The 25,557-nt window shown below is 47.0% G+C and overlaps 1 protein-coding gene across 4 annotated transcripts in view; it reads left to right on the top strand.

The window, feature by feature from the left end:
• HCK (HCK proto-oncogene, Src family tyrosine kinase) overlaps positions 5,045–25,557 on the top strand; it is a 43,042-nt gene continuing 22,529 nt past the window's right edge. The window contains exons 1-2 of one of the 4 annotated variants that reach the window (XM_021078145.1): positions 5,045–5,140; positions 23,307–23,427. In XM_021078145.1, the coding sequence (XP_020933804.1) occupies positions 23,308–23,427 (120 nt within the window). In that variant the 5' untranslated portion in view covers positions 5,045–5,140; position 23,307. Of the gene's footprint in view, positions 5,141–5,781; positions 6,355–23,306; positions 23,428–25,557 lie in introns of those variants that run through there. The other 3 variants (XM_021078143.1, XM_021078142.1, XM_021078144.1) reach the window with 3 other exon arrangements.

A 25,557-nucleotide genomic window follows, 5' to 3' on the forward strand; every position in this document is an offset into this window, starting at 1 on the left:
ATGGATGGAACTAGAGACTCATACTAAATGAAGTAAGTCAGAAAGAGAAAGACAAATACCATATGATATCACTTATATCTGGAATCTAATATATGGCACAAATAAACCTTTCCACAGAAAAGAAACTCATGGACTTGGAGAAAAACTTGTGGACACCAAGGGGGATGGGGAAGGAGTGGGGTGGACTGGGAATCTGTTGGTTGATAGATGCAAACTATTGCATTTGGAATCAATAAGCAATGAGATCCTGCTGTAAAGCATGGAAACTATATCTAGTCACTTGTGATGGAACATGAGAAAAATAATGTATATATATATGTGTGTGTGTGTGATGGGTCACTTTGCTGTACAGTAGAAAAGTGACAGAACACTGTAAACCAACTATAATGGAAAAAGTAAAAATCATATTGAAAAAGAAATATGATTCATTTTTAAACATTCTCATTTTTTTTTTTTTTTGACAACTGCTTGGTACTCCATTATTGTATTATCTTTTTTTTCCCCCGGTGCCCAAGTGATGGGCATTTAGGTTACTTCCAATTCTTTCCAAAGTAAGAGTGGTGCGACAATAACTCGTTATCCTTATGCATACCCATGAAGTTTCAGGCATTCTGATCTTTCCTCTCTCTGAGCTCACATGATTGTTGGTTGGCCACCACCTTGGCCCACGCCACCATCGTCTTGCCTTTGAAGGACTGCTTCTGCCTGCTCTGTGGTTCCTCAATTCCCCTGGGCCCCCTAATCCACCCTCCACCCGGCAACAGGAGAGATCCATTAAAATACAAGCCAGTTGTGGCTTACTCCTCTGTTCAAAACCCTCCAATGGCTTCCATCTCATGTCAATTAAAGTGTAATATCAACACCAAGATGTTCATGGCCTCACAGATCACTAATATGTGGAATCTAATAAAAAATGCTGCAAAAGAACTTATTCACAAAACAGAACTTATTTGGGAGTTCCCGTTGTGGCCCAGTGGAAACAAATCCAACTAGTATCCATGAGGTTGTAGGTTCGATTCCTGACCTTGTTCAGTGGGTTAAGGATCCTGTGTTGCCGTGAGCTATGGTGTAGGTTGCAGACATGGTTCAGATTCCTCGTTGCTGTGATTGTGGCACAGGCCAGCAACTATAGCTCCGATTCGACCCTTAGACTAGGAACTTCCATAAGCCGCTGGTGCAGCTCTAAAATATATATAATATATATATATATATATATATATATATATATTAAAAACCAAACTTATGGTTACCAAAGGGGAAACATTCAGGGGAGGGATGGATTGGGAGGTTGGGATTGGCATGTACACACCACTAAGACAAAATCTATCAGTAACAAGGACCTACTGTATAGCTCAGGGAAATCTATTCATTACTCTGTGATAGCCTATATGGGGAAAGAATCTGAAAAAAAATGTACATATATGTATATTGTGGCCAGTTCCCTTTGCTGCACACCTGAAACTAACAACATTCTAAGTCACCTATACTCCAAAAAAAATGTATTAAAAAAAAAAAAAAAAGATGTTCCTGGCCTCACAATCTGACCCAACATCTCCATCACCAACCCCATCATCCTCTGCTGTGCCCACTCAGTTCCAGCTATGCTGGCCTCCTTCTATCCCTTAAACACATCAAGGGCAGTCACATCTCAGGACCTTAACTCTGACTATCCTTTCTGCTTGGAATACACATCCCCAAGACTCTCCTGTGACTCACTCCCCCAGTTCAGCTGGTTTCTGCTCATAAGCTTCCTCTTCAGCGTGGCCTTCCTGCCACTCTGTCTCAAGTCACACTATCATTTACCCCCTATTCCTACTACCTCTCCCTTTACTTTGATTCATTTTTCTGAGGATCCTTATTACGCCCAGACATAAGATGTAAACTGATGCTCACAAAGACTCACTGAGGTAAATGCTATTATTATTCTCACTTGACAGATGAGGAAACTGAGGCTCAGAGAGGTGACTTGATTTGAGCAAGATCACTCAGTTGATAAACGGCAGTGCCAGGGTTTAAACTCTAGTCTGATTCCAAAGATGCAGCATTTAGCATCACTTTTTATGGTCAGCTCTACTCCTCAAGACAATGAATGAATAAATAAATGAATGAGTAGATAAAATGTTTGCCACCACACATACTAGTAAGGCACCGTTTTAGGATAAAATTTACAATTGTATCAATGTTCTTTGATGGTAACATGAGTTAGATGAGAAATGTTTTTTAATTGAAAAGAATGACAATGCCAGAGTTTCCGCTGTGCACAGTGGGTTAAGAATCTGACTGTGGCTTGGGTCTCTGTGGAGGCAAAGGTTTGATCCCTGGCCTGGCACTGTGGCTCAGATTTGATCCTTAGCCTGGGAACTTTCATATGGCATCGCTGGAGCCATAACAAAAAAAAAAAAAAAAAAAAAAAAAAAAAAGAACGACAATACCAAATTGGCAAGGATGTGGGGAAAAAAACCATATAAAACTGGTGAAAATGCAAAATGGTATAATTACTTTGAAAACCAATTTAGCATTGTATTATAAAGTTAAACATACACTTACTATATGACCCAGCAATTCGATCCTAAGTATTTACCCGAGAGAAATGAAAATATGTCCACACAAAGACTTGCACATGAGAAGTTCATAGCGCTTTATTTATGTAGCAAAACCAGCCCAAATATCCATCAACAAGTAAATGGATAGACAAACAGTAATACATCTATACTACAGAATACTACTCAGCAGTGAAAAGGAGAAAAATGCTAGAACATGAAACAACATGGACACTCAAAAGCAATATGTGAGTAAAAAGAAGACAGATCAAAAAAAGAAATATACCCTATGCCTGCATTTATGTGAAATTCTAGAAAAGACAAAGCTACTCTCTAACAGCAAAAAGCCAATCAGTTGTTACCTAAGAAAATGGGTAACCCACTGAGTGAGGCTGGGGATTGAACCCGAGTCCTCATCGTTTGCTAGTTGCGTTCGTTAAGCACTGAGCCATGACAGGAACTCCAGAAATGTTCTATATCTTGATTAGGGTGGTGGGGACACAGATGTATACAATTGCCAAAACTCATCAAGCTGAATGTTTTAAAGGATGCATTTTATTTATAAAATTATACTGCAATAAACTTGATAGGGGCTTTGGGAATACATACAAGAATTTTTATTGCAGCATTACTTTAACAACAAAAAAACTGGGGAAACTGGCTGTCAACAGGAGAATGTTTCAGCTCTCAGTGGTCCTTTGCCATCTGAATGGCATACTTGTGGAAGAAGATGTAGCTAATGCCACCATGACTCCCTCATGCTCCCAGAACCTGCTTCTCTCGTCCTAGGGGCTCTTTCTGGTGGCTGGAGCATAGACGGGGCAAGCCAGAAATGCTGGAGTATTAATACCCTCCCCCACTGGGAGGAGCACCCTCATCCAATGTCTGCCAGGAGTTGGTATATAAATGCCCCACCTCCCTCATGTCTCGGGTGGGAAAACTCTGAAGTGGGCATAGCACACTGTCTGCAGTGTTTGCTCCCCAATGGGATTGAGCTCTAGGAGCCCACGGTTGGAGCTTGATGATACTCTCTTAACTGGCTTCCTTCTCTTGCCCTGTCTCAATCATTTACGTCCTTACTAGTGATTTTTGTATCTTCCAAATAATCAACATTCACTTGAATCCATGTCTAAGGTCTGCTTCTTGGGAATTCAAATTAAGACCAGTAGATGGTGTCAAGGGTCAATCAAGATATGGGGAAGTGACCACTGTGGCTCAGTGGAAACAATCTGACTAGTATCCATGAGGACGCAGGTTCCATCCCTGGCCTTGCTCAGTGGGATAAAGATCCGGCGTTGCCATAAACTGTGGTGTAGATCCCAGACAGCGACTCAGATTCTGAGTTGCTGTGGCTGTGGCGTAGGCTGGCAGCTGCAGCTCTGATTGGACACCTAGCCTGGGAACCACCATATGTGGTGGGTGCAGCCCTAAAAAGCAGGGGAAAAAAAAAAAAAGATATGGGGAAGTGGTGGGAGAGGAATCCAGGCAGCAGCCATTACGTAAGCATTCTTGGTCAAGCAATTCTTTATGAAATTCTCACATGGGTTCATAAGGAGACACGTATGAGGCGGTCCATTGCAGCTGTGTTTATGGTACTGTGAAGTAGTGTGCCGTCTGGGCATCCATGACTAGGGGAATGGATACATAGACTATGGAGGATGTAGACAACTACCTTTGGCAGCATAGCTAGATAGTAACAGTATCGAGTGATAGAGTGGGGAAAAAAGGCAAAACTGAATACCTACCACCCAAGTAAATCAAGCACACAATCAAAACATTATCTGCTTTTTAAAAGTGCAGGCATGTATTTAGGTACACACACCAAACACATAAGAACAGGGTTATTATCTTTCTCATTCAAGTTTCTGTTCTCCCTTCCCACCCCTCCTCAGATATTTGGTTATGTCTGGATACATTTTTAGCTGTCACGAATGGGGAAGAGGGTTTGCTACTAACATCTAGTGGATGAAATTCAGGAATTCTTTTCAATATCCTACTATGCACAGGACAGCCCCCAAGACAAAGAATTTCAGGACCTAAAGGTCACCAGTGCCATGGTTGAGAAGCCCTGTGTAGCCCAGAGCCCAGCACAGTATTGCTGAATGAATGAATGAGAGATGAAGGTGGCCTGAACTGGCTAGGAGCAGTGGGACTACAGAGACGCAGTAGGATTCTGGAGGTGTGTTCAGCAGAATTTTGGGTGAGAATCCTTCTCTTTCCAGGTGGAGATATGCTGTGCCCTTGCCTGGCGCTGGGCACATCTCTTTCATGTGCGGCCTCCACTTGCCGTCACTCAGTTTTGGAACTCCTCTGAGCTACCCGGAAACCGACAAGGAGTGAGCTAGGCTGGTTCCTGCGGGCAGGGCACTTTGCATGGATTTGAATAGCGAGGGGCCTGCAGAGCGGAAACCGCAGACCACAGAAGGGATGGGAAGGCTTAGGACCCGGCCTGGGGGAGGGGCCTGGGCTAGAAGGAGGGGTTTGGAATGGTGGGGAAACAGGTCGAAATGCTTGGAGGAGGGGGAGTGGATTTAGAATCCTGTACGAATGACGACAGTGGGGTGAAGATCCTCCGGAATCGGTTTAGAATCCTTTAATAGGTGGGATCAGAAATCCTGGAGGTCAGGAATGGAATCTTTGAATGGGTCGATGAGAATCTGGAAGGGGGGGGTCGGGCGTTTAAAGGGTATTAAAATCCTGTGAGGGAGTTCCTGATGTAGCCCAGCGGGTTAAGAACCGATTAGTATCATGACGATAGGGGTTCGATCTCTGGCCTCGCTCTGTGGATTAAGGATCCAGCATTACGGTCAGCTGTGGTATAGGTCGCAGACGAGGCTCGGATCCCGAGTTGCTTTGGCTGTGGCGTAGGTCGACAGCTGTAGCTCCGATTTGACCCCTAGCCTGGGAACTTCCATGTGCCGCGGGGTGCGGCCCTAAAAAGAAAAAAAAAAAAAAAAAATCCTGTGGGAACAGGTTAGGATCACCTAAGAGAGAGATTAGAATCTTTAGGATTAGGGTCATAAATCTTGAGGCCTGGGTTAGAATCTTTTTTAGAAGCCTTTGGTTGGCCGGGATTAAAATCCTGGGGGCAGAACTAGAAACCTCCCGTAGGCGAGGTTAAAATTCCTTCCGCTGTGAGAATCAAAATCCTTCAGGGCAGAATTAAGACCTTGGGAGGAGATGGGGTGTTGGGGTTCTGGGGAGGGCGGGGTTTAGAATCCTTTGGGACGGGGTTAGGGCTTTGGGAGATGGAATTCGAATACATTAGAGAAGGCATTAGGTTATCTGGGGGTTATGACCTTTGAGAGACCGGTTAAAATTCTTGGAGGCGGGGTTATCCTTCTGGAAGGAGGTTAGGATTCTTGGGGACAGGGTTAGAAGTTTTGGATGGGCGGGGTTTAAAAATAATTTCCTACTTGGTGGGATTAGGATTTTGGGGAGGTGGGGACGGAGATTAGAATAACCCGGGTCGGGTTAGAATCTTCGGGGGCGGGTTTAGGATACTCGGGGGCGGGGTTAGCACCACTCCGGGCGCGGCTAAAGCGCCCAGATGGTCTGTGGGCGCCAAGGCGTCCCAGGTCCTAGCCCGGGCGCAACTCTGGGCGATTGGGAGGGACGCAGACAGCTCAGCCAAGAGGGGCCCCCAAAAAACAACGCACCGAAACACCTCGGAGCGCAGCCCCAGCCTCTTCTCCAAAGTCACTCTCTCTTCCCTGCGGCACCGGCGCCCGGGCACCCCGGGATCTGCCGAGCTGGGGGGTCGCTCCAGTTGCGAGGACCCGGGCTGCCCACCGGAGGAGGAACGGGCGCCCAGGTGAGTTTCTCGGACCCAGGATCGGGCGACATCAGCTCGTCACCTTGGCCTGACGGTCTTCGGGCTGCGGAGGGAGCCCAGGGTGGAGAGCGGGGAAGGTTGGGCTGCAGCTGGAAGGGACCGTCGGGGAAGCGGATGACAGGTGGCCGGATGGGGGGACCGAACCCTCCGGGAGGATGCCCAGATAAATAGCAGAACTGCCTGGCTGAGAACCTGGGAAGGCTCGAGAGTGACTTTAAGCCTGAGCCGCCACTTCTCTGGGCGGTCCAGCTTCCCTTTCTGCAAAAGGAAAAAAAAAAAAAAAAAAAAAAAAAAGTCTTCACAGAGCCCGGGGAGGGGAAGACCCTTACGATTCCTGGTTGGGGTGGATGATGGTCACAGTCACGGCGGGTTGGCAGCCATAGTGGGGAAGGGGACAGCTGGCCGTAGGCGTGACGTGTGAGCCACACCCAGGCAAGGCTGCAGCTGGGTCTGCTCGCTGAGCTTGCTCCTCCTCCCACGCTGGGCCCTGATCCCCAGCAGTCTAGGTTAAACCCCAAAATCCCCTGGACAGACCACAGGATGCCTGGCCCCTCCCTTTCCTCCTTGTGAGACCTTGGACAAGTCACCCTCCCTTTCTAAATTCCCTTTCCTCATCTGTCAAGGAGCACTATCAATTCTTCCTTCCAAGGCTGCAGTAAGCTAGAGTGTGTTAGAGATCACTATTGTGGCAGTTTAGTGTAATAGTTAAGGAAGAGGTTTCTGGGAGCAATCTGCCTGTTGAACCTTGGGCAGGGGATCTGGTCTTTCTGTGCCTCCGTTTCCACAACTGTAAGATGGGGATAATTAAAATAATGGTTGTGTCATAGGGTTGTTTTGAAGGTTAGACTGAGTTATTGAAGGAAAGCTCTTAAAGCACTGCCTGACAGGTCGACGGCTTAATTGGTATTCACTACTATCACAGCTTTTAAGGATTAACCAAGTGGTTCTCGAACTTTATCTGTGCATCAGTAGCACCTGGAAGGCTTCTTACAACCCAGGTTTCTGGGCCTTGACCCCAGAGTTTGTGATGGAGTAGGTCTGGCACTGGAGCCCAAGAATTTGCATTCCCAGGTGATACTGATGCTGCTGGTCCAGGAACCACACTTTGAGAACCACTTTGGACGGCACAGACAAGGGCCTCAATAGATAGCAGTTCTCAAGAGTTCCCTGGTGAGTCAGTGGGTTGAGGATCTGGTGTTGTCACTGCTGTGGCTCAGGTTTGATCCCTGGCCTGGGAACTTCCACATGCTGAGGGCAAGGTCAAAAAAAAAAAAAAAAAAAAAAAAAGTCATTTAACATACAGCCCTCTGTCTCAAAAAACTATAACTGTGCCTTGACTGCTGACTGGGTCCCAGAGTTTTCTGAGATGCTCTTCCTGGGTTTAAATCCTCAAATTTGGCTCAAATAAAATTTTCCATTAGGAGTTCTCGTCGTGGTGCAGTGGTTAACGAATCCGACTAGGAACCATGAGGTTGCGGGTTCCATCCCTGCCCTTGCTCAGTGGGTTAACGATCCAGCATTGCCATGAGCTGTGGTGTAGGTTGCAGACGCGGCTCGGATCCCGCGTTGCTGTGGCTCTGGTGTAGGCCAGTGGCTACAGCTCCAATTCGACCCCTAGCCTGGGAATTCCATATGCCGCAAGAGCGGCCCAAGAAAATAGCAAAAAGACAAAAAAAAAAAATTTTCCATTAAAAAATAGATATCAGTTATCTCCACTGCTTTCCCTTCACTATCCTTTTTAGGGAAGGATGGGGAGGGGTTGAATACAGAAAAGTAAAGAGAATAACATAAATATCCCCCAGGAACCCAACACCCAGAACTAACAAATGTTACTTTGTTGTGTTGGCTTTGTTTCCTCATGTTTGGATCTGACTTCTAAAAAATAAAATTACTAAAAGTAACAGATAAAAATTGAAGCCTCCTCACCTTGTATCCCTCTCAGTTCTGTTTCTCTCCCTCCCCAGAGGCAACCACTGTCATGAGTTAGAGCCCTTCCAGTCTGTGCCTTTTAAAATTTATTACATATATATGGGTGCATAAACAATACATAGAATTGTTTTCCAGGAGTCTTAAAGATCGACATAACTGCTATTTAACTGTGAGATTCTTCTGCAATTTTGTTTTTCCCTACCTCTGATCATTAAGTCGTCAGGGTCTAGCCAGGATGAGAAACAGAGGTCTAGTTCACTCCTTCTAATTTGAGGATCCCAGCAGGGGATCATCCCACCTTATTTCTCATTCCCCTGGTGATGGACATTCAGATTGTTCCAGGGGTTCTTGACAACAAACCACACTGCTGGGAGCAGCCTAGTTGTGTGATCTTGAGCGAATGTACAGGTGTTTCTAGGGGAAAACACCAGAGGCTGGGTGGCTCTCCTGAAGGGCAGCTGTGGCCCTCCCTCTCCTTTTTTTTTTTTTTCTTCTTTTTTTTTTTGTCTTTTTAGGGCTGCATCCGTGGCATATGGAGGTTCCCAGGCTAGGGGTTGAATCAGAGCTGCAGGTGCTAGCCTACACCAGAGCCACAGCAATGTCAGATCCAAGGCGCATCTGACCTACACCACAGCTCACGGCAACGCTGGATCCTTAACCCACTGAGCAAGGCCAGGGATCAAACCTGCACCCTCATGGATACTAGTCAGATTCATTTCCACTGAGCCACAATGGGAACTCTGGCCCTCTCTTAAGGCGTGGAGGGGTCACCGAAGGAGTCAGGGGAGAGAAGAGAAAAGAATCTGGCTCTGCTGACCTCCCAGTCTCTGGATTCAGGGCTGCCGTCACCTGTTCTCCACTGCAGGAAGGCAAAGAGCCTTGTTCACTGTGCCTGACCCTTAGTGGATACTCAAACAATGGAAACAGGACTCTCAAAGAATTTTTTGGATGGCAAACATTTTAGATTTTTTTATAGACTTCTGTGCACGTTATTATTATTTATTTATTTATTTATTTATTTTGCCTGCACGAGCAGCATGTGGAAGTTCTGGGGCCAGGGATCGAATCTAAGCCACAGCTGCAACCTACACCAGAGCTGCGGCAACACCGGATTCTTAACCCATTGCTATGGGCAGGGGGAATCGAACCAGCACTGATGCAGAGACAACACTGGATCTTTAACCAGATGTGCCACAGTAGGAACTCCTCTGTGCATGTTTTATTTAACATAATTAGTAAAATGCTGCATATATAATTTTTATCCCACTTGTTTGCCTAGTATTACATTGTAAGCACTTTTCCATGTCATTAAAATATCTTTGAATTGTTAATGGCCGAATACTATTCCAGTTCGGATGCGCCAAAATTTGTTTAACCATCCTAGCAAAGCACTTACATGTAGTGTGCAATTTTTAAAACTATTTTCGTGAAATTGTTCACATTTTTAAGTGAACAATCCAGTGGCATGTAGTACATTCCCAAAGGTCTGCAATCACACCCCTGTGTTGTTTCAAAATATTTTCATCATCCCGAAAGAAAACATGGTACCCATTAAGCAGCTCCTCCCACTTCTTCCTCCCCTCAGCCCTTGGCAGCCAACCTGCTTTATGTATCTATGGATTGATTTATTCTGGATATTTCATATAAATGGAATCACACAATATGTGACCTGTGACCAGCTTCTTTCACTCAACATGTTTGCAAGGTTCATCCATGTTGCAGCCTGTGTCAGTATTTAATTCCTTTTATGGCTGAATAATATTTCATTGTCTGTATATGCCACGATTTGTTTATCCACTCATCTGTAGATGGAAATTCAGGTTGTTTCCACCTTTTGACTATTGTGAATAGTGCTGCTATGAGCATGCATGTACATGTGTTTGAGTACCTGTTTTTGATTCCCCTGGGTACAGACTTAGACGTAGAATTTCTGGGTCATGTAGTACTTCAATGTTAAACATTTGAGGAGCCACCACATTATATTCCATTACTTTATATAGTCATCAGCAATGTACAAGCATTCTGATTTCTCCAAATTGTGGCAAACACTTGCTATTTTCTGTTTTTAAAAAATTATTTTTGGAGGAGTTCCCGTCGTGGCTCAGTAGTGATGAATCCAACTAGTATCCATGGGGACACAGGTTCAATCCCTGGCCTCGCTCAGTGGCATAAGGATCCAGTAATGCCGTGAGCTGTGGTGTAGGTCACAGACGTGGCTCAGATCTGGCATTGCTGTGGCTGTGGCGTAGGCCAGCTGCTGCAGCTGTGATTCAACCTCAAGTCTGGGAACTTCCATATGCCACAGGTGTGGCCCTAAAATTTAAAAAAAAAATATATTATTGGCGTTCCCACTGTGGTACAGTGGGTTGAGAATCTGATTGCAACAGCTCAGGTAGCTGCAGAGGCACAGTTTGATTCCTGGCCCCAGGGAGGTGGGTTTAAGGATCAGGCTTTGCAAGCTATCAGGTAGGTGCAGCTGCAGCTGGGATTCAATCTCTGGCCCAGCAACTTCCATATGCCAAGGGGGCGGCCATAAAAAATTTATTATTATGGCCATCCAACTAGTATCCATGGGGATACTAGTGAATGTGGGAAGCATGAATCTTAATTTCACTCCAGCCAGACTTATCTCTGGGGGCCCTTACCCCAGAGAGCAAAGAGAAAGTTGTCTGCATTCAGAGGACTGGTCAGGGCTTGGACTTTTTTGGTGGCGGGGAAGGTGGGGGGGCACCCGCAGCATATGGAAGTTCTCATCTAGGGGTCGAATTGGAGTTACAGCTTTCGGCCTACATCACAACCACAGCAACTGAGGATCTGAGCCGCTTCTGCGACCTACACCACAGCTCACGGCAACGCCAGATCCTTAACCCGCTGAGCAAGGCCAGGGATTGAACCCACATCCTCATGGATACTAGTTGGATTCGTTTCCACTGAGCCACAGTGAGAACTCCCAGGGCTTGGACTTTAAACTCTTTTAGAAAGTAAGTTCCATGAGGGCACAGACATGTCTGTCTCCTAAACTACCATTCCTTTAACACCTGGTACCTGACCCACAGTAGGGCTTCAAAAATACTGAATTTAGGAATGACCAACCATCCCTCCTGCCCCCTGTCTGAGATATTTCAGCAAGTAGGTATATTTCAGCTGGCCTTACCCAGTGATTCTTTTTAAGATAGTTGCTGACATTTAAAGTCAAGGAAGCTCACACACATCTGGATTTCTGTCTTCTCTTGAAAAACTGGAAGAGTTGGCAGTCCTGGGGCGAGAACCTTGGTCTCCTGTGCTCCTCTGCTAGTCAGTCACGGCAGTGATGCTGAACAGGGGCTGCCCTGTAGACTGCCCCTGAGCTGTCCAGTTTGCAGCACCCTTGCCTGGACCACCTTCTTCATATGGATGGCCCTGTGGGCCCCTATAGCCATTTCAGTTTTCAAGCCCAGCCCTCTCATCATGACAAGGCCTCCCTTTTTGCTGAAAAGGCGTGTCAGGCCCAGAGAGGGTAAGGAACTTTCCTAAAGTTACACAGCAAGTCAGTGCTACCAATCTCTCTTACCTCTGACTTTCTAAACAAACCCCCCCAGCACTGATTCCCCAGCCCATTTCTCCAGTTTCATCCACCCCAGGCCTGGAAGTTTTAGTGTATTTTCAGAGGGATGGGTAATGATACAGAAGAAACCGTCACTTGAATGTAAAATTTGCCCTGTTCTTGGCCAGTGGCTGTGGCCCCACACCCTGCACCCTCTGGATGGCGCTGCCTTGGGGGTTACATTCCGAATCCTGCCCTACGACACCTGCTCGAGCTCCCACCATCACCATGAAATCCTCTGGTCCAAGGGGCTTCAGTGCAGCCAAGAGAATACGAGACTTTCCCTCAATTCTTCCAGAGAAGCAAGGCCTGGTAGACAGAGCACAGCAGGCCTGAGTTTGAGCGCTGACATGGCCTCATACAAGCTGTGCTGCATTGGGCAAATGCCTTCACTCCCCGAGTCTCAATTTCCTCGTCTGAAAAATAAGAGTATGAAGAATCCTGCCTCACAGTTCATGTAGACAGTATTCTTTTTTTCTTCTTCTTCTTTCTACGGCCACACCCTTGACATAGGGACGTTCCCAGGCTAGGGGTCGAATCGGAGCTGCGGCTGCTGACGTTCGCCGCGGGCCACAGTGACGCCAGATCCGAGTGGCTTCTCTGGCCTACACCGCAGCTTGTGTCAACACCGCATCCTTAACCCACTGAGCGAGGCCAGAGGCTCGCTCTGATGCAGAGGCTACCTGAAGGGAGGGAGGGGTGGCTGTGGAGGGCCTGAAAAAGTAATAAGCCGAAGGTGCCTTTGATTTAGCTACATTGTTTTCATCTTTGACAAGGACGATATACGGTTTTACTAGGTGATGAAAGGTAATTTTAAAAACACAACATGTACCCTCCAAGCCGGAAGAGAACAGGCTCTGTCAGCTATTTTAAAAAAATCAGTGTTAAAAGGGTCAGCTCGTGTGTTTTTTCAGCTTTGAGCTTTCCATTTGCAGGGGACAGATTGGGGGGCCGCTAACCTTGGACCATGATGGGAGGCTGAAGTGAAAATTTGTCCCTGGGGTGAACTGGCCACCATGTCCTTTCAGAAGGGGGCCACCTCCACTCACCTCCAATCAAGGAAAGACTTTGTTCCTCTCTAAGCAGAGGAAGCAAAACAGACAGCTCTTCTCAGTGTAAACACACACTTAAAACTATTGTTGAGCAGCTGAAGGGGACTTCTTCATTCAATTAGTCAATAACTTTTTAAATTGTTTCTCTTTATGGCCTCACCTGCAGCATATAGAAGTTCCCAGGCCAGAGATCAAAACGGAGCTGCAGCTGCCAGCTTACACCCCAGCCATGGCAGCACCAGATCCAAGCTGTGTCTGTGACCTCCTATACCTCAGCTTTCAGCAATCCCGGATCCTTAACCCACTGAGGATCCAACCTGCATCCTCAGAGAGACAGTGCAGGTCCTTAACCCACTGAGCCACAGTGGGAACTCTCGATTAGCCCATGATTCATTGGCGTTCCTGTTGTGGCTCAGCGGTAACAAACCCAACTAGTACACATGAGGACTTGGGTTCGATCCTTGGCCTCAGTGCATTAAGGATCTGCCATTGCCGTGAGCTGTGGTGTGGTTTGCAGATATGGCTCAGATCGGGCATTGCTGTAGCTGTGATGTAGGCCAGCAGCTGCAGCTCCAATTTGACCCCTGCCTAGCCTGGGAATTCCATATGCTGCAGGTGTGGCCCTAAAAAGACGCAAAATAATTATACTTTATTGAGCACTGACTGTGTCCTAGTTTTACACACTAGGATATGGCCTTGTACAAAACAATCATTTATTCTCATATATCTTACATTCCATGGGAAGAGAGATGATAAATCCACACGTAATAACAGATGTGTTAGTTCAGGTCCTTTGAGAAGCAGACTCTCAGGGAGATGAAATGTCCAAGAAACTGACTGGAAGGAATGCCTGTGGGAGAAGCTAGGGGAGGCTAGGAGAGCCATTAGATGGCAAGGCATGTCTAACGCCAAATGAAGGAACCAAGGAGAAGGGAAGGGAAGGTGGAAGCGTCCTAGGCAGCAAGGCAGTTCCAAGGAAAGCTGGCAAGGAGCCCTTGGCCAAAGTCTCCCATCAGTGGCCTCCTGGCGCAGGCCTGCCTCAGCATCCCTGCCACACTCAGTCACTGGCTGGGAGCAGCCCATGGCAACAGTGACAGTCTTCAAAGCACAGCGGCTAGGGCCATTGGTCATTTCTGCTCTCTGCAGCTGGACATCTGAGAGGCCCATTCTCATGGCTGCCATATCAGGTGGTGGTTAAAGCCATGAAGAACATAGGTGGAAGGGACCAGAAAGTGATGGGAGTTGGGGGTGGTGTTCCTATCTTAGCCAGGGTGATGAGGGAAGACCCCCCACTGAGAAAATGAGATCTGCAAAGAGACTGGGTGAAGTGAAAGAGATTTTCTGGGTGATGAACGTTCATGCGCAACGGCCCTGAAGTGGAAACACAGTGAGCAGAGGAATCATGAGAGGCTAGTGTGGCTGAAATGAAAAAAAAAAAAAATCAAGGGAGGGCTTGGACAGGACGGTGAGAGTGAGGGGACCCCGGATCATGGAGCCTCGCCAGCCATAAAGGGGACTTGGGCTTTTGTTCCAAGTAAGACGGCGGCCCCAGGAGGTTCTGAGCAGAGGAGACACACGACCTGACTTAAATTTTAACCTCACTTACCTGTGAGAGGTAGAATGGGGGATTCACACCCAGCTCTTTCTAGCTTCAAATCCCATCCTATATTTTCCAAACCTCCCTGACAATCTGCCCACCTTAGAAATAAAATTACTCTAAGGAGGCTCACAAATGCCCTTGAGCTCTGGAGTTGACCAGGTGACCCAGAGGTAACACTGGACCTGCTGAGAATTTACTACATGTTTAGAACAAGTTGGAACACATGCATCTCTGAGCCAACCCTCTGGCTGATCAGGCTAATGACCAAAAGCCCAAGTTCCTCTTCCATGTGTTGCGCTGTCACTCGCTGTTGTGTAAACCGGGGCATGACACTCGCCCTCTCTGGGGCTGCTGCTCCCATCTGTATAGCCAAGGTCTCTCCAATCCCTTTCTGTTTGCAAAGTCAAAGTCTGGAGCGTTTGATCAGAAAGAAGCCGAGGGTCGGAAAAGGGGAGAGGTGAGGAGTCAGGCGTGACCTCCAAATGTCCATTACAGATAAGAGTCACCTGCAGGTTTGGGTGGTTCAACCTGAAGACAGTCAGGGGACCCAAGGAGAGGGTGCTGTTAGGTTCTAAACTCCCGAAAACTCCTCAGGGAACTGGTCCCTGCTGGTGTAAGACGTTCTTCCCCCGCCTCCTCCCCCCCCACCCCCCCATGGCTAAGCTGTTCCGAGAAGGGAAACTTCCTCTAACTGGACAGTCTTGAGCCCTGGGCCCCCAGCAGCAGGCGGTCTGCCTTCCTAAGTTTCCTGTTTGGGTTACTCATCCCCCTCCCCCCTTGCCCCCTGCAGCCCCTGGTGCTGAGTCAGTGGAGGATGAGAGTCAGGAGATCCAGGTTCTTGTTCTACCTGCCACTGAGCACCTAGGGACCCTCTCCGCCCTGGGCTTCCATTTCCCCATCTGATAGATGGGTCAATAATTCTGTCTTTCTGAAGTCAGCCTAGTAATGTTCAGGCCTATAAAGGGACACAATGTATTCGCTCCACAAATGTATATGGAGGGCCTAACACACGTCAGACACTTTCTGGACATGGCTTCAGTGCCATCAGCTTCACAGGGTCCATACTCTGTACACCCGCACCTACTCCAATGGGACTAGTACTCTCTTTAGTTTCTTCTATCAAAACCGCCTATCAAGGGAGTCTTTGCCATAAGCCATTTACACTTGAGTATGAATTACAATCCCTTGTAAGAACTTCCTTTACGCCAAACAGGATTCTTTGAGGTTTAAGGGGGGCAGAAATCCAACTCGAACTGGCTCAAGCAAAAGGAGGTTACTGGAAAGTCTATGAGCACATCAGCTTCAGGCAGGGCTGGACCCAAGGGCTTGAGAATCCGTATTTCTTCATTTCTAGGCTCTGCTTTGCAACTGCAGCCTCTTTTCCAGCCAAATAGATGACTCTCATTGGCCAGGGTGGAGTCACATGCCCATCTCTGCTTATACTACTGCAACTCTGATTGGCCAGACTTAGTCACAGACTCACCCCTTCGGCCAGAGGTTGAAGTCAGCTCTATGGAAATCTGTGAATTGAGAATGGGGGAAGGGTGGTTCCCAAAGGAAAAGTTTGGGGAGCTGTTGTCGGAAGAAGAGGGAGCAGATGCCATATAGGAGAAAGATCTACAGCTGTCCCCTTCAGAGAACTTGTCACCCGACATCTCACTTCATATTTGGGAAAACTGAGGCCTGGAGAGAGGTTGGGACTCGCATGAGGTCACACAGTGAGCTTGTGGCAGAGGTGGATCCAAACTCTAGGGTTCTTTTCCTTCAGCCCCACGGGCCCCTGCTTGAGCCTAGAGCTCCTAGAAAACCATCTTCCACCCACTCCACAGGATGTGCAGGCAGGACCCTGGCCTTCCCTCTTGGGCTTGACTCTGAGAGTTCAGAAGTTTCTGAGTCCTCCGCAGCCAGCATGGTGATCGTGGGAAGCAGCCAAGCCAAGCAAGCTGGACTTTCTCATTTCCCTTCTATGCAGCGCCTGCAGAAACTGAGGGGACAAAGAGCTGGTTTCAGGTCCCTGGGGTTCAGCAGTGACCTGAGGAAGTGTCTTTGCCAGGGATCAGCAGTTCTAAGTTAGTTTGGGGCCAGATGGGCCACTTCTGTTCTCAGAGCCCAGTTTTTAAATCACAGACAAGAAATATATGTTTTCAGAAGCTTTAAAAAGCCTTTCAGATCCCTGTTACATCTCAGGCCGAGCCTAAGAAGCACGTGCCTCTTATTTTACAGGGAAGAAAAATGAGGCTCAGAGAGGGGCAGTGACTTACTCCAGGTCACACAGCCAGTCAGTGGCAGAACTGGGATCCAAATCCCAGTATTCAGACCCCAAGTCTGGTCTTCATCCCACTACCCTGGTGGGGCTCAAATTTTAGTGTGATAAGAATCTCCTAAAGAATTGTTAGAAATGCAGATTCCAGGCCTTCATCCCTAGAGACTCTAGTTCATTCAGTACAGAGTGTGGCCCAGGAATGTGCAAGATTCAGTGAGGATTCTTTGGGCACGAGTGGCAGAAATCTGACTCAAACTAGGTTAGACAAAATTGAAAATTTATGTGCTTACGAATTAGAAAAATTCTGAGGTGGAAAAGTTTCAGGCATGGCTGGACCCAGGTGTTCAAACATGCCTTTTCTAATTTTTCTAGCAAATCACACTGGAGACAGTGTGATTCCTCTGTGGAGGCTTCACTCTAAGGCAGCTCCTTCCTGCATGATGTCAGGGTGGCTCCCAAGAGCTCCAGTTTTCTACATCCACATCTTACATCTATATCTATATCCACATCCACATCCATATCTATGCCCACATCTCCATCTGCAGCCACATCTACATCTATACCTACATCCATATCCACATCCATATCTACATCTGCATCTAAATCTACATCTGTACCTACATCCACATCCATATCTACATCTGCATCTAAATCTACATCTGTACCTACATCCACATCCACATCCATATCTATGCCCACATCTCCATCTGCAGCCACATCTACATCTATACCTACATCCACATCTATATCTACATCTACATCCACATCCATATCTATACCTACATCTATATCCATGTTCCACGTCTATAGCTACATTTACATTTACAACAGAGATTATAGAAGAAAGAATGCCTTTTCTAATTTTTCTAGCAAAACCCCAGGGCAGACCCTGCCTCAGCTAAGATCACATACCTATAACTGAACCAACCACTGTTGGTTGTCAGAAGGACATGGAATTCTCTAACGGGCTGGGCCTGTATCAAGTTGTCAATCCCTGAAGGCGAGGGTGGGGTTAGGCCCCTGAAACCCCACTGGGTGGGAGAAGGCTCGATTCCCAAGGAATATCCAGGCACTGTTATCAGAAAAGGAGTGGATGCGGAAGAAGCAAGAGCAAAAAATGTTCACTGTGCCTGTTTTCAGCTAGAATGATCGCGCAGATCACCTGGGCCTTGTGAAAACATCATTCTGATTTGGGAGGTGGGGCCTGAGACTCAGCCTTTTTTTTTTTTTTTTTTTTTTTTTTTTTTTTTTTTTTTTTTGCTTTTTAGGGCTACACTCATGGCACATGAAAGTTTCCAGGCTAGGGGTCAAATCGCAGCTACAGCTGCTGGCCTACACCACAGCCACAGCAATGTGGGATCCCAGCCGGGTCTGTGACCTACACCAGCTCACGGCAATGCCGGATCCCCAACCCGCTGAAGGAGGCTGGGGATCAAATCCTCATGGATCCTCATGGGTCTAGTCAGATTTGTTTCTGTTGTGTCACAACAGGAACTCTGATTCTGTATTTCCAACAGCTCCTATATGATGATGCTGTTTGTCCTCATGCTGGCCACACTCTGAGTAGCCAGGCACTGAGTTACAATTCTTTCTTTCTTTCTTTTTTTTTTTTTTTTTTTTTTTTTTTTGTCTTTTTGCCTTTTCCAGGGCCACTTCTGTGGCACATGGAGGTTCCCAGGCTAGAGGTCTAATCAGAGCTGTAGCCACCAGCCTATGGCACAGCCACAGCAATGCAGGATCCAAGCCTCGTCTCTGTAACCTACACCACAGCTCATGGCAACGCTGGATCCTTAACCTACTGAGCAAGGCCAGGGATCGAACCTGCAACCTCATGGTTCCTAGTCGGATTCGTTAACCACTGAGCCACGAGGGGAACTCCCTGAGTTACATTTCTAACTCGCTTCAAGCTACTCTGTCACAGGTCCTCTGTAGTCCCCACCCTGCTCAGGGGCTCTGGAATACATGAGCCTCTTCCCTCATCTTCTCCCAGCCCCACCTCATTCCATGGTTCCCAAAGCCACCCAAACATCAGTACCATCTTTTTGGGAACCAACATATTACAGATTCTGCTGTCAAATCACATTGTCAAATCACAATGGACAGTTGGAGAAACTGTCCATTGTATTCTTCAGTGACCTTTAGAGGAGGATCCAGATAATAAATTCTCTTTGATTTAATGCTCAAAATGGTTTGTTTCTGTAAATTACCATACTTCCTGGGATTTTACAGTAACAATGTACAACTTCCCATTTTTATCTTGGCTACCAGGAAGGTCAGAGATTAAATCTAGTACGCAATGGCCATAGCAGTCACACCTTAGGCTTCTGGTTCGATAATCCTTCCTTTCTCTAAATGGTGTAACATAACCCTTTTTGAGTCTTCTTTTTTTTTTTATGGCCATACCCTTGGTATATGGAAGTTTTTTGACTAGGGATTGAATCTGAGCTACAGCTGCAACCTACACCACAGCTCTCAGCAATGCAGGATCCTTTCACCCACTTTGCCGGGCCAGGGATGGAACTTGCTTTCTGGTGCTGCAGTGACACTGCCAATCCTGTTGCGCCACAGTGGGAACTCCTGGAACATTCTTGAGTTTCCCCAAATCTTTACTGAAATCCTTCTCATTCTTCAAAATGAGAAGGATTCTCCAATCATTAGCTTGCTGCTCAATTACCATAAACAGGTTTTTTTTTTCCCTCTGAACAAATTAACACACACCTAAGTGACAGAACCAGAATATATATTCATTTTACAAAATGGCTTGATATTAATATGTGTTTTGTAGTTCACTTTTCTCACTCGGTATTTAGCAGTCTTTGCATGGCTCTGACTATCTTTGCCAATCCCTGACAGCTTCCTGGGAATGTAACTCTGTATGTCCAGTCTTCCCATCCCAACTGAAGCAGGACTCTTGATGCTTTTACCTTGGACTGACCATATAGAGCAAGGGCTCCGGGCATGCGTCAACTCACGAACCACTCGTTATGCTCTTACTGTGTGCCAGGGAGGCACTGAGTGAAGCAGTGAGGGACACAAACTCAGCTGTGCTGCTGTGATGGGATGTTCTGTATCTGCACTGCTGAGTCCAGTAGCTTTGAGCCACAGACGGCTATTGAGCACCTGAAACATGGCAAGTCTTGGCTGAGATGTGCTGTACCTGTAAAATACACACTGGGATTTGAAGGCTCAGCATGAAGAAAAAAAAAGAGAGAATATAAAGTATCTCATTGATAGGTTTATATTGATGACATGTTAATAATAATTTGGACTTATTGGGAAAAATAAATACATCTTAAAATTAATTCACTAGTTTCTTTTGCCCTTGAAAAAATAGGGCTGTAGAAATATTTAAATTATGTTACATTGCTAAGTCTAGTGATCATGAAAAATGAGCATTTCTTTTTTTTTTTTTTGTCTTTTGTCTTTTTTTGAGGGCAGCACCCATGGCATATGGAGGTTCCCAGGCTAGTGGTCTAATTGGAGCTGTAGCCATTGGCCTACACTATAGCCACAGCAATGCAGGATCTGAGCCACGTCTCCGACCTACACCACAGCTTATGGCAATGCCAGATCCTTAACCCACTGAGTGAGGCCAGGAATCAAACCCAAAACCTCATGGTTACTAATCGGGTTCATTAACCCTGAGCCATGACGAGAACTCCAAAAATGAGCATTTCTGAGGACACTCCAGGCCAGGCAATGGAATGTTTCTCCTGGTTTGGGGGAAATCACATTTTAGGCAAATTTGGCTCCTGCCTGTATGTCACTTAAAAAAAAAAAATCACACTTTAGTGTGCAAAAACTGAACTAATGGAATTCCCAATTTTAGAAAGCTAACTTCTCAAGTGCTGTGGTATCTCTAAACTTGTGGGCCAAAGGATTTGCAAACAGTGCTTGCTTGATGCTCCGGGCAGCACCACATCTGCTAGTAAACAGAAACGGTCATGGTTAACGTTTCCAGGGAGTTTCCGCCATGGCTCAGTGGGTTAAGAATCTGACTGCAGTGGCTCGGGTTGCTGTGGAGGCACAGGTTCAATCCCCTACCTGGCAGCGCAGTGGGTTAAGGCCTCAGGCCTTGTCCCAGCTTCAGCATAGGTCCCAGCTGCAGCTCAGATTCAGTCCGTCTTGGGAACCTCCATATACCACGGGTGTGGCCATAGGAAAAAAAAGTTTTTAAGGTCTGTAGTGCTTACTGTGTGGTAGACACCCTTACACTCATCAACTCCCTCTGTGCTTACCACAGCCCTGGGAGGCAGAACCCCACCATCCATGGATCATTCACGAACACAGTGCCTTCAGAGACCTATCCCTGTCTTAAACATGTAAATAGATGATGTAAGGGATACCGAGGAGATGCTCAGAGAGGTGGAGGGAGCTGCCCTATATCACACAGCCATGCTCATCCCAGAACACCCTGAAGTGAATCAAAATATATGAAGTGTAATATAATTTTATGCTGTACAAAACTGCACAATATGCTGTTTTATTTCCCACCACTGGAATACATATTACACGTCACAGAGGTGTTGAGTTTTGTTTTAAATGCATAGGAGTACATTATAAAGCAGTGATTAATTGCAATAATTTTTCAAATTTAATGATCCAGCACTCCAGAAGTCTGGATCAGTTCCTTAAGTTATTCATAAAAGGCGAATGAAGCAGAAACCACTTCAGTCTTGAGGGGGTAAACTGTTCCCAATTCCCACCAGGACAGACAAAAACATCCTTGTAAATAAAAAGAATCTTTAAAAAAAAAAAAAAAACTCCTCTAAGCCTAGGAATTTGTTTTTTTTTTTTCCTTAACCCACAAACACATGTTTATTTTAACAAGATAAGTATAACTGAGTTCTAACCGCCTTAGAAGAAAACTGCAGTTGTGCAGCGATGAGGAAACAATTGCTTCCATATGCGGCTGACTTCTCAGCAAATACATGTGCACATTTTGAGAAAAGACATGAAACATTTTTGCCACTTTACCAATGAAGTTTTGACTTTGATTAGGTAAACCGCTTTTCTTTAAATATCTTTGAATTTGATTAATGCAGCAGCAAAGTCTGTCAGCTCTACCTCCAAAATACTCCCTTAATCTGCCCACTTCTTTCCCCCTCACTAACCACCACCCCAGACTAGGCCACCATCATCTCAAGCCTGGACTCGTGCAGTAGACAGGGCTCCCTGCCCTGCCCACTAAAGTCCATACTCCACCCAGCAGCCAGTGGGATTATTTAAAGTGCAAATTGAATCCTGTCATCTTTCTGCTCAAAACTTTTCATACTTTCCCATCATCCTTAGCATCAAGTCCAAATTTCTCGCTGTCTGTACAAAGGGGGGCAGCCTCCTCATATACCCTCCTCTCTCCTGCCTGTGATCTCCAGCCACACTGGCCTCCTTTCAGTGCCTCGTTCTTTTCAAGCACATTCCAGCCTCAGGGCCTTTGCACTTGCTGTTCCCTCTGCCTGGAACACTGTTCCCTCCGAGGGTTATGTAACTTGGCTCCTCTGTGTCAGTCAGGCCCAAGGTCCAACATCACCTCCTCAGAGAGGCCTTTCCCAACCACCTTGTCTAAAGAGGCCCACACAGTTGCTCCCCATCACAGCCTCTTTTATCGTCCTCATGCTTTTCCTTAACCAAATTTATTTATTTGTTCACCTGTTTATTGTCTGTGTCTCCTACTCTCTCTAGTGCAAGTTCCACCAGCACATAACCTTGCTTGCCTGAAGCCTGGTTTAAAAAAGCTCTCAATAAATGTTTACTGAGTAAATGAATGGATGAATGACCAAGTAGATCCACGAGAGAAAGAAGGGATGGATAGAAAAAAGAAAAAAGAGAAGAGGAGGGAGGAAGCTACAGAAGGCAATTATAAAATGAGATGAGGAATATGGTTTCTTGATTGCTTGAGCCACATGATGCGACTTGATCTTTATCAGATAATATTAAATGTTAACTTATAATTAGAGTATAGTTTTACTTGACTGCTTGTTCCGAGCCTGAGGCTGTGCTGAGTATTTCCCCGCCCACGTGATTTCTCATCTTCCCAACACCCTGTGTGTAGGTTGTATTATTACCCCCATTTCGCAGATGAGGAACTGAGACTGGGGAGCGGGCGGCGGCGGGGGGGACATCAGCTCAGGCTCTCTGACCCCCGAGCCCGAAGCTCCCACCACCCACTCTGCCTGAGGCTCTACCTGCTACATTTCAATGATCCTAGAGATTTATTCTCTGAATAAACCTCCCATCGCAGGAAGCCTTGGTAGCACAACTATGACAACTTATCGGCTCTGTGTGGGTGCGTGGCAGACGTGGATGTGGGGAAGCCCAGTGGTGACAAGGGAAGAGTGAGCACCACGTGGCGGCGCGGGGGTTGGGGGGGCGGCAGTGAAACTGGCTGAGGGGGAGGGAAGACAGGGCAGGCAGAGGGAGCCAACCTGGGGGCAAGGGGTCTGGAAGACAGCTCCAGGCGGGGTTCCCAGCCAGCCAGGCTCACCTCCCTTCTCTCTGCCACAGAATGGGCTGCGTAAAGTCCAAGTTCCTCCGGGATAGAGGCAAGGTCTCAAAGAGCGAGCCCAACACCAACCCACACAATCCCGTGTATGTGCCGGATCCTACATCCTCCTCAGGAAAGCGGGTGAGTGGGGCAAGAAAGGGAAGCTGGTAGCAGCCGGGGTGGGGGGGGCTGCCCCAAATGGCCCACCCAGCCTCCTGTTTTCCCAAAGGTGAGCAGAGTGTGTGGGGTAAAATGGAGCTGCAGTCACCAGCAGTGCCCAGACTCCCCAGGATACACCTGCACCAAGTGCCCAGGGAAAGGGCATCACTTCTCCTTGTCCCACTGCCCAGGCCTTGGCCGGCCTGATGCGTGGGCACTAGCATAAGAAGTGCTGCGAGCGAAGAATGAGCAGATGACAGCAACAGCAGTTAAGATGATGGCAGTAATGACAACAGTATCACCATCACAGCAGTAACGGTAATCACAGCGGTGGTGATAACAGCAAGAGTAACGACAATATTAGTGGAAGCATAACGCCAAGAGCAGCAGGGACGACAGCAGAAAGAGTGAAGAAGAGCAGTAGTAACGCTAGTAGAAGTATTTGCTCACGTCTATGACACTCACGCAGAGCTTACAATGAGCCAGGCACTATCCTGAGGGCTTTCTGGTTATTAACACCTTAACTGTTATCACAGCGCTCTTGTAGGTCAGGATCGGTATTATACTCATGTTTCAGCTGAGCCACCGAGAGATTAAAATAACTTGCTAAGGGCCAAATGGTTAGTGAGGGGTAGAGCCAGGATTCAAACTCAGCATTGTAAGTTCCAAGGCGCCAGTGGCAGGAGATCCTTTAACCCGCAGAGGCAGCAGAGCCAGATGCTAGTGACATGAAGAGGAGTCACCATGACTGGTGGCAATAGGGGTGGTCCTGGTAGCAGCACTCGCCATAGAAGCAGCCCCACTGGTCATGGCACTTGTGACAGCCAGAGGAGCAGGGACAGTCGGAATAGCAGTGGTGACAATAACAGGACTAGTAACAGCGATGACCATGCTAAGAGCACTAAGAGTTGTCATCGCCATGACTGTCCTCTGAACATGTGTACGTTCTGGGCACCGAGGGAGGTGTTTCTACCTCATTAATCCTCACCAAAAGCTGTGAGGCCACAGTACTTTACAGCCCCAGTGACTGCGGCTCAAAGAGGTTAAATGGCTCCCTGGGCTCCTACTGGGAAGCCGCAGAGCCTGGTCTTTCTAAGCCTGAGGCTGGGGTTCATTCACTCTCCTCCAGGGTCCTTTAGTCCATCCCCTGATTTGAGGCTGCCCAGGGAGGCACAGCCTCTGCTTACTGCCTCCAGAGGTGCGGTGCACGCCTTCCTGGCTCCCCCTAGGTAGTTCTTCCTTGTGTTGAAGGGGAGCCTCTTACCCCACAACGCTTACTCCTGGATCCCAAACCTACCCCTTAGTCTCACCCCAATCACATCCATTCCCTTTGCCCCATGAGAGCTTGTAGAGATAGAAGGCAATGATCTTATCCCAACCCACCCATCTCTCCCAAATCATCTTTCACACGACGTGGGCTCCTGGCCTTTCTCCATCCTGCTTGCCCTTCTCCGGGTATGGTGCCTAGAACAGGACTAATTCTGGAGATGGGAGAAGAGCGGAATTGTCACCTCCCTCCTTCTGACACTTGACCTCTATTAATACAGCCTGCAATTACACTAGCTTCTCACACTGGGGAGGTCCTGCGCTCACATCCTAAAACCCTGTCACTCCCAGGTCAGCCTCTCTCCTACCTGCATGGCCCTCTTCCTGCAGCTGAGACTCCAGGTTCTCAGGTTCTCTCAGGCCCTCTAGCTTGTCACCAGGGAGAAGCAGAAAGTTTTCTCCCATTAGTGTTTGGTTGTTCTCTCTGAGCATCAGGTGGAAGGCTGTTATCAGTGATTCCTTGCTCCCCTCCTGTGGGGTGTTGGTTCAGCTGTAAGTCAGTAAGTGAGAAAGGGTTCCCAGGTCAAGTCAGGTTGCAAAACACTGGGCCAGATACTCCTTCCCTTGTAGGACTCCTCAGAGCCTTTAGGAATCTTTGTAATGGGCTTCGTGAATCTCTCCCCAAAAGACATAATTCTCAGGGTTTCCTAACCCTGTTTCTTTAAGTTAATGTTTACCTATGTGTGTGACACATAAATTCATTTTCCTTGAAAATAAAAATCACAAGTTACAGCTAAAGCGATGGTTTCTGCTGACCAAGAACTACCACACCCCACCCCAGAGGCA

The sequence above is a fragment of the Sus scrofa genome, chromosome 17 (assembly GCF_000003025.6).
Source record: "Sus scrofa isolate TJ Tabasco breed Duroc chromosome 17, Sscrofa11.1, whole genome shotgun sequence".
Classification (NCBI taxonomy): domain Eukaryota; kingdom Metazoa; phylum Chordata; class Mammalia; order Artiodactyla; family Suidae; genus Sus; species Sus scrofa.